General features: G+C 37.7%; 1 protein-coding gene across 1 annotated transcript in view; it reads right to left on the reverse strand.

The window, feature by feature from the left end:
* LOC101860405 (integrin alpha-9) overlaps positions 1-15000 on the reverse strand; it is a 56406-nt gene that overhangs the window by 1237 nt on the left and 40169 nt on the right. Inside the window, exons 9-22 of the mRNA XM_013081623.2 lie at positions 14513-14650; positions 13753-13861; positions 12125-12307; positions 11383-11589; positions 10439-10602; positions 9221-9358; positions 8628-8954; positions 6330-6499; positions 5576-5756; positions 4549-4692; positions 4004-4123; positions 2509-2601; positions 1018-1137; positions 1-757 (exon numbers count right to left, since the gene is read on the reverse strand). The exon at positions 1-757 is cut by the window's left edge and continues 1237 nt beyond it. Coding sequence (XP_012937077.1) covers positions 248-757; positions 1018-1137; positions 2509-2601; positions 4004-4123; positions 4549-4692; positions 5576-5756; positions 6330-6499; positions 8628-8954; positions 9221-9358; positions 10439-10602; positions 11383-11589; positions 12125-12307; positions 13753-13861; positions 14513-14650 — 2604 coding nt within the window. The 3' untranslated portion in view covers positions 1-247. The remainder of the gene's footprint in view (positions 758-1017; positions 1138-2508; positions 2602-4003; positions 4124-4548; positions 4693-5575; positions 5757-6329; positions 6500-8627; positions 8955-9220; positions 9359-10438; positions 10603-11382; positions 11590-12124; positions 12308-13752; positions 13862-14512; positions 14651-15000) is intronic.

Here is a 15000-nt window from a genome sequence, read left to right on the forward strand (position 1 = left end):
AGAGGATTTTATTCGGTTGTCCCTTGTCTTTAGACGTAAAATTTTCTTAAATGTTCGCCTCATTAAAATGTAACAATTGCCATATTCAAACTTTTTTGGTCACTAAACCTCTAACAAAGAAAAAAAATTTAATTCGTTCTCAAGAAAGTCCTCTTCCGCCCAGCAAAAAGGAATTTGCATAATAAGCATAAATCGATTGAAATATCACAAAAAGAATGTCCCAAAAATAAAACAAAGGTGAGTTTGGCTATGCTCTCGTCTCCAGAGGCTCTAAGTACATCTCATTATTAAAAGAAGGTGGGGGAGCGGGTGCAGGAGGGGGGGCAACCCACAAATTGTGCCTCAAGTTATGGTGACCGTTACTACGAACACCGGTGCCATGACCTGGGTTGCGACTGCGACCACCACCACCACCTTGCAGAGTGTGAAAACTGTGAAGGTATGACGGGTTGTGGTTACCCTGACGAATGTCTCTTCTGTTCAGGCTCTGATTGTGAAAGAAATCCCCCTGGTGAGGACTTCGATCCAGGGGACCATCGTCGTCCAGACTCATGTGAGGGTAGAACAGACGTTGGTCAAGCTCCAGCCCGTGGCGTAAGTGATCTATGCCATTGGCACCTCCGTGGGCTGGAGGGGGCATCATGACCTCACTCGAGCCAGCACTCAGGGAGTCCGAGTGAAGCATTTCTCGCTCGGCTTCAGTAGATCTGATCAACCGCTGGAGCTCTTCCTTCTTTTTTCGCCTGAAGAATCCACACTGAAATAAAAAAGTTATGGCTCATGAAACTCTGAAATAAAAAGTAATTATATACACACACAATACACACACACAAACATGCTAAAATACTCAATGGGGTAGGGGTGCATGCACACACACACACACACACACACACACACACACACACACACACACACATACACACACACACAAACACACAAATACAACATAATTTATTCATCAAAAAGCACAAAAATAGAACAGGAAAAAGTTATATCTATGGAGAAGTGTGTACAGACCTTCCACAGTATGATGCCAATGATGTACAGCAACAGAAGTCCACTGGAAATACTGATCACGAGGACCCACCAGGTTACAGCTTTGAGGGGTAGAGATTCATACACAATATAACTTGTCGTCTGAGGAAGAGATCCAATGAAATCATTCACTCACTCCAAACATTTGTGAGACAATAACGCACAATTCTCCACAATAAAAGCTGTTACATGAACATCATAACTTAACTGATCCAGCGCCATTCACACAGCGGCTGACTATCTCCTATGTTTTGACACAGGCACAGGGCCGTTCAGAGCAGCTCTTATCTATTGCTCCCTTTCTTTGCATCACTTTCCTCTCATCTTTTTTCTGTCCGCTTACATTTCAACCATTTTTTCTGGAGTCATTGAATAGTATTTCTTATTCTGAACATTCCTATGCGCCACACAAAGCGTTTTATAAAATATAAATATTTATCTATACTAACTGTCTGTGAGGTCACAAAAAGGTCACAAATTATTTGCATTGGGGGTCAAAATTATCTGCAGGCTGAATCACTTAAATCTAAAGCCTGTTGTATTGACTAGTGGCACTGCACACATGCAATGCAGGTCACCTATTTTTTCTCTTTTGTGGATATGTTTTACACCCCCATTGACAAATTTAGATTACGGTATCAAGTGGACCGGCTGCTTTGCCTCAGCCTGTGAGGCCCAATCATGACATATGAAACAATTTCCCCTGAAAAATGGAGATATTTGATGATATGTCCTCTTCAGTTGGACACTGAACTCATACTTTTTCGGTGAAAGGCAAAGAACAGAACCCATTCACTACTCTGAGGTAAGCTGACAAAATGCCTTTTTTCATTTTGGCACCAAAATTTCATTTGCTAAATCAAAAACCTGATCAGATACCCAACTTTTGTGAAAAAATCAAATTGAAACAGTGAGCATTTTTTCAATAAATTAGAATTCAAATTTTGGAATGACTCTATTTCTATATATGGTTACGCTGACAAAAAAGCCTGTTTTTCTCGAAACTGCTGTGAAGAAAAAAAGGCGTTTTGACAGCTTATGGTAGTGGCCTAGTACTGATGCTGGTCAAATGAATGTACGAGTCGCATATATATAGGTACACATAAAAGGAGGTTAAAAAGACAATGTCATTAATCCCTAGAGAGAAATTCTCTTTACAATGAGATGCACAAAAAAAACAGCAGTTCCGTCACACAAGTACTGATAAATAATTAACCAACCAAACACATTCAGAGAAACAGAGAGAGAGAGAGAGAGAGAGAGAGAGAGAGAGAGAGAGAGAGAGAGAGACACATACTTCCCCCCTTAACACAAACACAGCTGTGCACAGTGTACATGAGTTCAAATCACAACAACCAAACAGAACAGACTAACTCCGAATCTGCATAAAACAATTAACTTTACAATTGTACAATAGAAGGTAATAATCTTGAAGGATCACTTAGGAACTGTTAATCCCCCTCCTTAACATACCGAGGCGTTATGGCTGGAAGCAAGGGAGTGATACACTGTGTATGCTGGCTCTTCCATAAAAGCTACACTTGTGACTCCAACCTGTTGCGGGCCCTGGAAATGGTTGTTGAACAAACACACATTTTCTCAAATTTTCAATGACAAATGAGGTGGAATACGACCCAATTCGATTTTTCTATGCAAATTAATTTTTTGTCTATTAAAAAAAACATCCTATATATCCAAGAAATAACAGCACTTCTTTCAATATAATCTACTTCTTTTACTGTTACAAGATTTCAAATCATAAACTTAGCTCCTAAATTACCACATAGGAGCCAGAGTCATGACTCTCGCCTGCTGTGGACCCTGAAGATGACGTTAGTATAAAATAAAATGTTATATAAACTTTGTCTTTGAATGAAAGACAAAAGAATTGCTTTATTTCTTTAAGCTGAAACTTAAGTGAGGACAGACTTTCATCAGCGATCAAAAGCTGAGGAGATCAGGATCAGAACACGGTAAGTTCTCTTTTGAATTTGTTGAAAAAAATTTTCAAGCTTTGCACAATTGGAGAAGTTTTCTTTTTTTTTTTTCTCATTAGCAAAAAGTGTCATATTACAAAAGCAATATTCTTTAATTAACTTGCATACACATTCCTTTACTTTCCCTGTTCGTCAAGACATTAAAGAGTCAGGAGTCCAGATATTTTTAGCATTATGTAATAACTCACTTCAGCCTGAGCTATTTTCCACCCCACAACCATTGCAGCTTGGTGCTTTTCGGGTTTTTATTGAAGAGTTAAAAAAAAAAAAACAACTATGAAAGCTATCATTATTTTTTTTAATGCAACAAGAGACAGAAATAAATACCCTCACAGAAAAAGAAAACTGCATCTAATTTGTCAGAATAGTTTTTATTTTATCAGTATTTTGAAATGGCAATGTCTTGGGGTCACGCAATATTTTTTGCGCTCTATTTATAATAAAATAATCTATCGCAATACAGGGGTGGCCGACTTAGTTCGTTACAGCTCAAAAAGTATCGGACATAACTTTACCAAATTTTTCACGAAACGAAACAAGTGGGTCAACTGTAGGCTCATCACTTCCCGTAGATTGTAATTTGAAAACACTGCAGATATCGATTGATAAGGCGCATCCCGTAAACACACGGGATTAGGCCAAAGGGACAAGGGGGCATTCCATAAATATACGGGAATAGGCTCAAGTGAGTTAATGTAAAGATAATGAAGTATTTTGCTGGACCCTAAATGGTTAAATCAGTCTGAGCAAAAACAGTTGCCACATTGAACGCTTGTAAGTCAGGAAAAAAAAGTTGATTGTGAGTACAATACTTGTGACAGCTGGAGTTTTCTATTGCTTTTCCTCATTAGAGAATATTACATAATGAAATTGGTTCATTCCTTTTTAATTACCCTGTAATATTATTACTATTATTGTAGTAGTAATAATAATAATAGCAGCTATAATTCTTTTAAAGATCTAATGCAGACCTTGAGTTCATCTAGAACCCGCGTACGCATGCTGAGGCTCATGTTGACATACACCGTCTCTGAGACATGCATCAGGCCCACGTAGCAAGTGATGGTGAGGCACACAGTATTCTCACAGGTCTGGAAAAGGGAAAAAAAATCATGATTTCCAGAACTAAGGTTAAGATTTATTTGTTTTTATATAAGCTAAATTAATGTGCTACTTGATATAAATACGAATACAATTCTCAAAGATGGAAAATAATGAGGACAGAAAGCTAAAGGAATAATAAAGAAGACAATAAAAGAGAGCAGCTCCATATAACCCTAGCAGGTGAAAAAATTACTTTTCTCTTTTGATTAATGAGCACACACTGGAAAGTAGAAATAAGCCCCAGCACTGGCACCTTCCTGTTGAGCCGAGATGCAATTTTGTTGGGAGTCTGCACGATAATTATGACCAGTATCATAATAGTATAATAATAAAAGGAAAAAAAAAGTAGAAGAACAAACCACACAAAGAGTACCAAATAAACCATGCCATTACAAAAGTAACAGAGGGCTACCAGGTATTTGAAGCCATCACTCAAAGCCCCTCCTTCCACATCTCCATCACCAGAGTGTGCAGCGTCTGGATGAGAGCGGTTCGGGGACTGGTTACATTCTACAGGAACTTTGGAGAAGGCATCAGTCACAGACTTCCTCTCTACCTATAGACATACAAAAACAGAGGAAGGGGTGGGAAAAGCATACAGCAGTTCATTTGTTGCGTCCATCTTTTCAGCACTTACATTCAGTTCAGAAAACAACAAAATATTAACTTATGCAAAGCCTCACCCATGAAAATGACCAGCAGTTTCCATTAAGTGTTTTGCCTACAACAAGATATATTGACAAGCTCAGAGTAATTGTAATGTTTCTCAGGCATAGGGCAAGGAAATATTTTAGTCAACACTTGTGAAGATGTAAAGAGAGTTACAATAGGGATCCATGCCTTATATGAAGATGAAAATCACAAGCCCATTACCAACTTTAATAAGACATTTGAAAAGTTTGAAATGAGTAACGGGATACACACTTAGAATACTATAGTTTCATGCTCAATTACATCATTGTAAAAGTATCCATTGACCAAAAAGCCAAAGAACATTTTTTAAAAGATCTAAATTATGGCTCCCTTCTTTCAGCAAAGATGATTGAAAAGTGGGTTTTTTTTTTCAAAAGCTAGAAAATACACTCTCTGAAAATGCATACAAAAAAATTAACTGCTGTATCCCTTCCTGGAATGATCATGTTAAGTCCTTGACACTGAAAGCGTCCCCCATGACACACAAACAAGAACTATACCTATGGAACTTAAACTGATACTCAAAACAGTTGCACATAGTCACTTAAAGTTTTCCCTCTTACTGAAAGGCCTTAGGATAGACTATGGGAAAACAGAATAGATTCCAGATGCCACATCAACGGAGTAAAACTTCCATCTCATCCCTTCACCATTTAAGGTTATCCTGAAAGTCTCCTTCTAACAATTCCTTTCATAGTAAGCTATAAGTATACTTGGAACAAGAAAAAACAGGGTATAACACTTACATATATATTCTCCACCAGGAACCAGTCTAATTCGGGAAACTTCAAAGTGAGCTGTCCATGAGGCATGGGACTGGGTCCAAGGTTATGCAGGATGTATAGATGGGTGAGAGAGACAAACTCTGTCATATCCTCTGACCTCCTGTTTGCATGGGGCAGAGATACTTGACTGGGCAAGGACACTCTGAAACATAAGTGTGAGTGTGGTTCATCATGTGTTTGGGATTTTAACATCTAAGAAGGCATTAGAAGCATCTATCTTTTCCATGGACTCACAGCACAGGACATTTGATTATGCAGGAATAATTATGCACAATCATCACATGACAGTTACAGTACAATCACTATCATCTATAACTGATTGACTGTAGTTTTATTTTCAGTGCATTTATCTCAAAACCTGATTTTTACTTTTTCAGAGATAAGAAAACATGTAGCAGCTCAATAGAATAAATTTGTTTTATAGCTCTAAAGCATTTCAGTGTATTTCCAATCAAGGGAAGGTCTCGACATGGCACTAAATCATATGGCATAAGCCAAGCAGCCTCCGCATTGCTATCAACAATCATGAGTAATTCAAAGAATAAACTTTTTCTCTCCTAAATCCAATATTATAGAGATCAGAAAGGTATGAGATTATGAGAAAAAAACAAACAAAAAAGGTTTCTATAACTGAATAATTTCAGACATGATTACTCAATGAAAGCAATAGCATAAGTATGCAGCTCATGATCCTTCAATAACAGGAAGTACTCACCCTGCAAGCTTCAGTTGAGTCCTCATTTGTAACGGGACTTTGACTTGAACTGAGTTGTCCAACATAATATGAGCACCTTCTTCACTTGTGGAGCTCACATTGAAGTTCATGTTTAGTTCAAATACATCGTATGGAACTCCTTGAGCGTAAAACCTCATTCTCAGAACAGTCTATGGAAATGCACCATTGAAACAAGAAAAATTTAGTAAATTTGTAATGCTATGCAATTCAAAATTATACGTACAGTAGTCACCATCTAAAATCCCACAGTTTACATACTGGTTTGCTTAAGATGCCGCTGCTTTAAGAAAACAAAATTTTTACTTCACAAAAGTCACCCCTAAGATCACGTTCGGAAAGTCCACGTTCAGGTAAGATCCCACATTTCTGATCATGAAAAAAAAAAACGCATGGCACAGCAGATCAACCAAGAGTGAAAATTTGAAAGATCATTTAACTGCCCACTGCGTCACAGATCAATCACTCTGTGAATGTGATCACATGTCCACTGTAAATGTCGATGAAACGGTACAATGTTTGCCTCATACGGGATCACACCGAGATGTGAACTCACCGACACATTTGTTTTTCCCAACATCTCACTCACATCTGAACTCTCCACCTAAGCTTACACCACACACTGGGTGGGTAGGGGCTACAAATTCGCTCTAGGCGGGATCATATCGAACTGTGGACTCTTCTATGGCCAAGGCAGCGGTTGTCTCTACTCCTGAATTTGCAAAATAGACTGAATTTAAATTGGTGTGGTCACAACGGAATGGTGCATAACTACAAAGGCCGGCGAAACTCAGTTGAAGATAGAAAGCTATTAATTTTGGACTGGTAAAGGGGAAGAAATAAAAAATGAAGAGTTGTGGGAAAGGACAGGACAAAAGGATATAGAAGTAGAAACAGGACTAAGATTAAGAAAGTGGCAACGGATGGGACATATCCTCAGAAAGCCCAGCAGAAACATCACAAGACAGTCATTGCAGTGGAACCCACAGGGAGTATGAGGTAGGGGTAGGCAACAAGAAACATGGAGGAGATGGGTGGAAAGGGACATGAGAGAGACGAAATTCACTTGAAATGAGCTTGGAAAGATGGCCCAGGACAGAAATAAATGGAGGGAGCTTGTATATATGGCCTATACCCAGCCGGGCGTGAAAGACATTGATGATGATGATGAAAGGGGAAGAGCAACTGGGTAAGCATAGATCTTGAGACTCATGAAAGGATAATAAGTGAAAATGGCATGCCTCATGCTACTGTGATTGGTCATCAAAGTTGACCACTCTTTGCTCGCCAAAAGTCAGAAACCCACCATGGGGTCACATCAATTCATTTTACAGTAAAGGGAGACCATTTTACCAGTCCTGGGCCTGAACATGGTTCACCATGGATTCTTCCCTTGGAGTTTCGGCTAAGATCCCGTTCGCCTAAGATCCCGCATTTTCCTTGCTCACGAGCACCAGGATCTTAGGCAGAGACTACAGTACTAATCTAAAGGGAAATGAAGCTTCTATGGTCACCCTATATTTGGGTGAAGCTCATAAGTGCATGCAATGATTATTCTTCAATCTCAACTTTTCAAAGTCCTTTCAACCACAATTTTTTTAACGATTTATATCATGGGTCCGTCATGTGACAATTTGCAAACTGTCCAATGAACAGAGCATGAACATTGAATTAATTGTTGGATAAACTAAACAAAGCTGAAAAAAAAACTGCAGTGTTCAAAATCAGTACTTTCAATTCTTTGATTGCAGCAACTTCAGGTTATCTTTTTCTAAGTTTGATAATACAGGGCCATACAAAAGAAACCATTCCACAGGCAGAATACACATGTAGTATCAGTCAAAAAGGCACCAGTGTACTTTAGCAGTTCTTGTCTTACGTACAGCCACGTACATTACCTTGATGTTTGAACCTAAACTAAGCAGTCCTTCGACAAGTGGTCTACACATACTGGAGTAAGAAACTGACCAAAATGAAATACAAAAGAAATTCTCAAACTATCAGGCAAAAGAAATACCCCTCTGGGAATTCCACTGGACCATCATTTCCTTTAATCAAGAAAATGTCCTTAAGATGAACACAAATTAAATAGAATTATTGATTAGCATTAATAAGTATTTCAAGATTTACATTTTTCTGAAGTACCTTCCGTTGCCTCACATGCAGTTACAAGTTTTGGCTAAATAGAAACACTGGGACAAAGAATATACTAGTCAAAGGAACAAATTACAAAAACTGATCATATCAAGAAAGTAAATCAAAAGAAAATCAGAAGCATACCTTTTGTCCAGTCCTGACAGGCTCCGAGAGATCACAGAGCAGATACGAGTATGTTGAGTTTGTATTGGCCAAACCAGGGGCACACATGGGAAAAGAGCCGCCACCCACGACGTGCAGGGAGGAATATACAACTGATGGTGGGTGCTCAACAGTTAACACTGTCAAGTAAGAGATTTCACCCGTGTTGCCGACAGTCAGCTCAACATCAAACCAAGGAGAAGTGTCAATGAGGAAAAATTTGCCGTCGTCTTTGAACAAGGGTCGTGCTTTCAGACTCAGATCAGGGTGACATTCATGATCATCCCCACATTCAAGAGCAAACCGAGTCTGCAAATATTTAAAAAAGGAAGCTTGTAAAACAAACAGAAAAACAGTTCAATAAGGTAAACAACAGAAATTTTGTTTTTAAGTTATTTAAGCACAATGTACATAACTCACACTGTTGAACAAAGATCACCTGCTTAGTTCTAGACTCCGCATTACGTTGTTCTGAAGGAGACATTTATTCTTACACTGATCAGTTGAGATGAAAATAAAATATTCAAAGTTTCTTTGTTTCCAGTTTCCATCACAATGAAGAAAATATTACTCACAGTGGTGGTCACAGTATTGGGTATGTACTTGTTCCGAATAGGACAAATGGTGCACATGCTTGCAATGCCAATTGAGTTTGAAGCAATTTCAAAATCCACTTGCAGCTGTAGAGGAGTGATTATATCTCTGCTGTTTGGCTAGAAGAAAAAGAAACAAAAGAAAAACAATACAAAGTAGGCTACACCATAGCTTTGTACAAAACTGCAAGGTCATTTCAAACGGTTTTCTTGAACAAATACTCATGCCAACTCTTCTTTCTCAACAGTTATTGCATACAACTGAATTTAGTAATACTAGCTTGTCAGTCAATGTCTGACCATTACCAAAGCATCTGCAAAGGAGCATATTGCTTATAGGAAAATAAAAGAAATATGGATAAAGCTGATTTGTGGCTTCTGCTATGTCCAATGAGACCAATCATGGCAGAGAAGAGTTCACCACAATCTGAGGCTTCATTATCACTTGTGGATATGTGCAGCTTGCAGGCTTCTCTGTTGGCTTCTGCATTTCTAATTTGTGAAGGCTCATATCAAGGATCAGCCACCTTTAGCTAGCCTTTAGGCCAGTTCCAGTCTAATAATATAAGGGTATCCATCCAGCCTAATGCCCCTGGTTTTTAAAAAATCTTTTATAGTGTCTGGCCTAATGGTCTTTATTGCTACTATCGTATAACTGTTTTACACACGGGGTCAGCAGATTCCACTCCATTATTCTCTAAGAAGGGTTGAAGTTAAGTAAGAACAACTAAATGAATATAACACTTTAACTTAAATTCCATTTGCTACCTTGGGGCATGGACACTGACTTTAACAGTGAACTAAGCAGAGAAGCAAGATTGACTACAAATTTCTTTTTCACTAACATGACTCCAATGTGCTGGATACAAGAACAAAGATTTTTAAATAACTAATTGTAAGTTTCTGCAACTTTCAAAATCATTTCAACAGTACCCGGCAACATTTTTTTTAATGAAGTGATTATTCTTAACATACATTTACAAAGTAGTTCATTTAATTTTTAAAAAGTTTTACAAGTTAACTCATTCGCTATGATGTAATGTGCTGTGCATAGCAAAACACACTTCTCTGTGGAAGCACGACTTTGTTCTTTCTCTTATATATTTTCGAATACTACACCATTCATGCATTGAAGCGATTTCAAATGGTCGACAAATATTTGTTGTGAAGCATCCAACAACAAGTTAGCAAGTCACTTACCCTGATGTAGACATACTTCTTCCAGCAGGAATTTCGCTCTAAGCGTAGAGTCACAAGCTCATTGACAGTCTCTTTTTCCATGTCGTCTCGACTCAGGACAAACAACCTTGACCTCTCCCCACGGTGTTTCTCCAAAGTGTCTAATGTCATTGTCATGTTCACCTCTGTAACAATAACAAAAAACACAAAATTAGTTTTGTCAAAAAGTGTGCAACATAATTATTTTGTTCTTTTCTTATACATTAGCCACGTTCTTCCTCAAATAAAAATCTATGGAATATGAATTTCTTATAGCATTAGCAGCATTTGATCAGTGGATCTGAAAGAATAAATTAATTTCACAAGTGAGTATGAAAGAAGGAACAAATTGGTCCAGGCTGAAAAATGATTTTACAGACTTGAGGCAACGGAAGCCTAATTTTCAACTTGGAAGAGTATCACAGATATATCATCAATTTGAACAGGGTCCACAATTTGTTTCATTCTATTGCTTTCGCAACATCAGTGAACATCAACATTCAGTTACCTTTCGAATGATATAATATTACTGCTGTTTCAATGTTTACTACACTATCTGTAAAATCCTTTTTATTTCCATACCCTAAAAATGATTCGCGGGGTTATAAATTAATTACATCCAGTTGGTTTCAACTCCAGAAAAAAATTACATCCTGAATGAGTTGATTTATAATAAAGCAATCCCATTAACTAATATATATATATATATAAGAAAAAGGATACTTTCAATTTCCTACTGACAAACACTAAAAATGAATAGCATTTATAACTATTCCTCCTTCTTTAGTTGACAAATGCAAGACCATGAACTGGCCAAAAGAGCTAAAAACAGCCAAAGCAGTCATCCAATGTTTCACAGTCTTCATTGACACTGGATCGAAAGAGATAAAAATTCACCAAATCAAAAGTAGAAAGCCTGTAATTACCTGAGGATGGAGGCAAATTTTTCCCGCTGTACTTTAAACAGAGATGTGCTGTAAAACAGTGCCAGGAGTGGCCCTGGTGGGAGCAGGCTGGTCTCTTTTTGATGTCTATCACAGAAGGGGACACCTGAAGGCTGGCAAACAGATCCAGCACTGACCGAGTTCGGAGCAGCACCACCATGTTTGATTCAAACGCTCCAACGGCAAAATCTGAAGGAAAATTGTTTTAAAGAATTATTTAATCTATACGAGTATTATTTTCTTCAGTGAATCTTTCACAAGCTCTGCTTTTCCTCCTTTTCCATTTTTAGTAAACATTTGTTCTCGTCAAATGTAGCGGTCATTGAATAAAATTTTGTAATAAGACTGCACATTTATGGCCATTGTCCACCAAACATAGACATGGCAAATAGAAACACGAAAAAGAAAAAGGAGAGAACATATAAGAGCTCCAACTAACAATCAATATTTTGGTCCAATTCCAGGCATACTTTCCACAGTATGCCAATAAAATAATATTCCACAGAGCCACAGCTTATGCAAATGTCCAGAGCATGAAGAGAATCATAACACTCGATCACTTTCTGAACAGTACATAACAGTCACCAACTTATCAATATAATATATGTATTTTAAGAGAATCAACCTTTGTCATAGGCAACTTCTCATTATTACAACTTTTCAGCAAAAAAAGAAAAATCAAGTTGACTCTCTTCTATTTACCTAGAACATAAATAAACATTACCTTTGTAGTGATTATTATCCACATCCCAGGGTCGTGAAAAAGACCAACCAAATGTCTTTAAGGAACTGTGTATGTCCCTCCCAACAATCCTCTGGGATGGTTCAGAATAAAGTCCATTTTTAGCACCATTATAGATATAAACGACTCCAGATCCCTCTTCATAGGGAGCTCCAACAGCAATATCTGGAAAGCAGAAATGTATAATAATTCATCAACAAACTTTAAAGTTTTCAATAGCTGTGAATAAAATGGTGCAGAGATTTTGTTACACTATAGTTCTGACGCCATAAAATAAAATCGTATTTCTGTGTAAATTTGAGTAGGCCTGTATACAGTCGAACCTGCTTTAAAAGAAACCTGTGTTAGACAGAAACCTGTCATATGGAAATCTCCAGGCTCACCCCTTGATAAATTCCTCTATTATTACCTCTATAAAATGGAAACCTGTTTAACACTGAAATGGAAAGAGAAATTCCTTCCCCTCGGAGGTTTTACCAGTCTAAGATGGAAAATGCTTTGCCCCACTCAGCCCCAATTTGAAAATTTGAAACAAAACAATCAAGTTTGGTTCCAGTGTCTCTAACCTTTACACAAAACCGACAGCAAAGATGGGGAGTAAGGGTGCAATTTTTATATTTTTTGGGGGGGGGTTGATGTTACCCATACCTATGATGTTACCCTAGCCATGTGAGCCCTTAGCTGTGCATATTAGTCAGTGTGGTGAGGGTATGAAATCTCATCAGTGCTGTGAAAGTGCTCCAGTAACGCTCCAGCACTGTAACTTTCACAGGTAACCAGATGCCAGAGGTGTAAAATTAGCTTGACTAATGCCTGCTGCCCTGATTGTACAGCCAGCCGAGAAAAGAGTTCCTCAAATCATTGTTAAACATGGAAGGGGTAGCACTGGTTGACTGTGTTTATTACACTGATGGGTGGGGCTAAGACAGGTCAAACAGTGGACCTATGAAATGCAAGCGCTGGGGGTAATGAATAAGTAGGACTGACACATGCCATTATCAGAGAGGATAGCACTTGAGAGAAGTGAAGTTTTGATCGTTGCTCGCTTACCGGACAAGAGACCCTTTAAACTGAGCCTCTGAAACCCAGTCCATCTTCCCCTAAATTCCCTTGTCTAAAACAATACCTGGCTTGCGATTCTATCTTACACAAGTTCGACTGTACTTAATTTTAACAGGCTGAGTAATTTCAAAAAACAAAATTACAATTTTTCTGTTTCCTAGGAAGATGAATACATTTTATGTCAAGGCTTGAAGTCAAAGGGCATAAACAGAAAGGGAAAACAGTAAAGAAATAAGCAAAAAAGACTCAGTTTTTTCAAAGGGTAGAAGTAACTAACAACCAAAATTACAAAGACAATGTGTCTTGAAATATTCATGACCTCAGATGAAGTAAAGTATTTCAGTGGGTGGTTGGCGGGTGCTCTGGTGTGGTTTGCTTCTTCTTTCCTGTCAAAGATCTATCATCCTTATCTCCCCTTTTTCTTTTTTATGTTTGTTACTCTCTTGTAACACCTCTAATCTTCTGGCGCTCATATGACCTTTTATGCAGTTGCGAGTGCCGTAAAACCTCTACTAAAACTAAAAGTATTTCACAATGTGGTTAGTTACCTTCAAAATTATCATGATTAAGATCTCCCGTGTTGGCAAGAGCAGTGCCAAATCTTGCATTAGGAACATTTCTTCCACTCAGTGAAGGCTGCAAAAGTTCCAGACTGAACTGCAGAGAGAAGGAAGAGTTTTAACACATAAATAATGGAAGCACTTAATTTTCTTGATAATATTACTGGCTATGCAATTCCGTTGATGTTTACAACATTTTAAAAATCAAAATTTACCATGAAAAATGTATATGTTGGGTGACTAAAGCCATATTCATAGTAAGTTCGTTAAATGCTAGACAAGACCGGTATCCTCATATTGGCTAAGATCTCTCAGTTTTGTTCTTTATATTGCTTTTTATGCTCTAGAATTTCTCAAATTTTAAAAATTTGAAGACTAATACGTAAATCTCTGACTGGTTATGCTTTTCTCAATGTCCAATTTCAATCTGACACAGTTAAATCAGCCTCAATGACAATATCCTCAAACTCATTTCAAATTTTAAAATCTTCTTATTTAAACATATGCGAATTAACTAAAAGGAGCTAAAAGGAAAGTATGTTGCACTTTCAACCTGTTCTAGTTTTTACACAACTCAAACACCATCATCCGAGGCATAAAGGATAAGTTTTATGCAACTACATGTAGAATACTTAAATCTGATTCCCATACAACACGTCTTCATATGTATCTCTCTTAAATTATCTAAATTGTGTGGATTATAACTGCAACTGCTGAAATACACTGATAAGCCTGAAGGTTTGCTTACAAACTCTCTGTTGATGTAGACGTAAACCCGTCCCTCGTCAAGCTGATCAGAGTACATGGGAGCACCGACGATAAGATCATCCAGGCCATCTCCATTGAGATCAGCAGCACAGACAGAAGCTCCAAAAGAGCTTCCAAGCTGCATAACATGCAAGAAATAAAAAAGCAAATTTCGTTTACACACAGATAGACATAGTTTCATAAATATTTATCAAACGTTTTCTTTATCAGTCATGAAGTTTACACAAGGACAGTACGTAGTTTTTGGACCTATCTGTAAATCAACAAGATAGCAATCATACTTAGTCATGGTCTAAGGACAAAAAGAAATAATTTTCAAAACGGGAAATGATAAGCTGTATATTTCAGCAGAATATCAGTCATCAAGAAAACGTGAAAAAAATGTGTATAGAATAAAATCCAAAATTTTAGCAAAACATAATAAAAGCTCTGGCGATTATCTTCAAACACAAGGGCAAATACACTTAA

Source organism: Aplysia californica, unplaced genomic scaffold, assembly GCF_000002075.1.
Source record: "Aplysia californica isolate F4 #8 unplaced genomic scaffold, AplCal3.0 scaffold00138, whole genome shotgun sequence".
NCBI lineage: Eukaryota > Metazoa > Mollusca > Gastropoda > Aplysiida > Aplysiidae > Aplysia > Aplysia californica.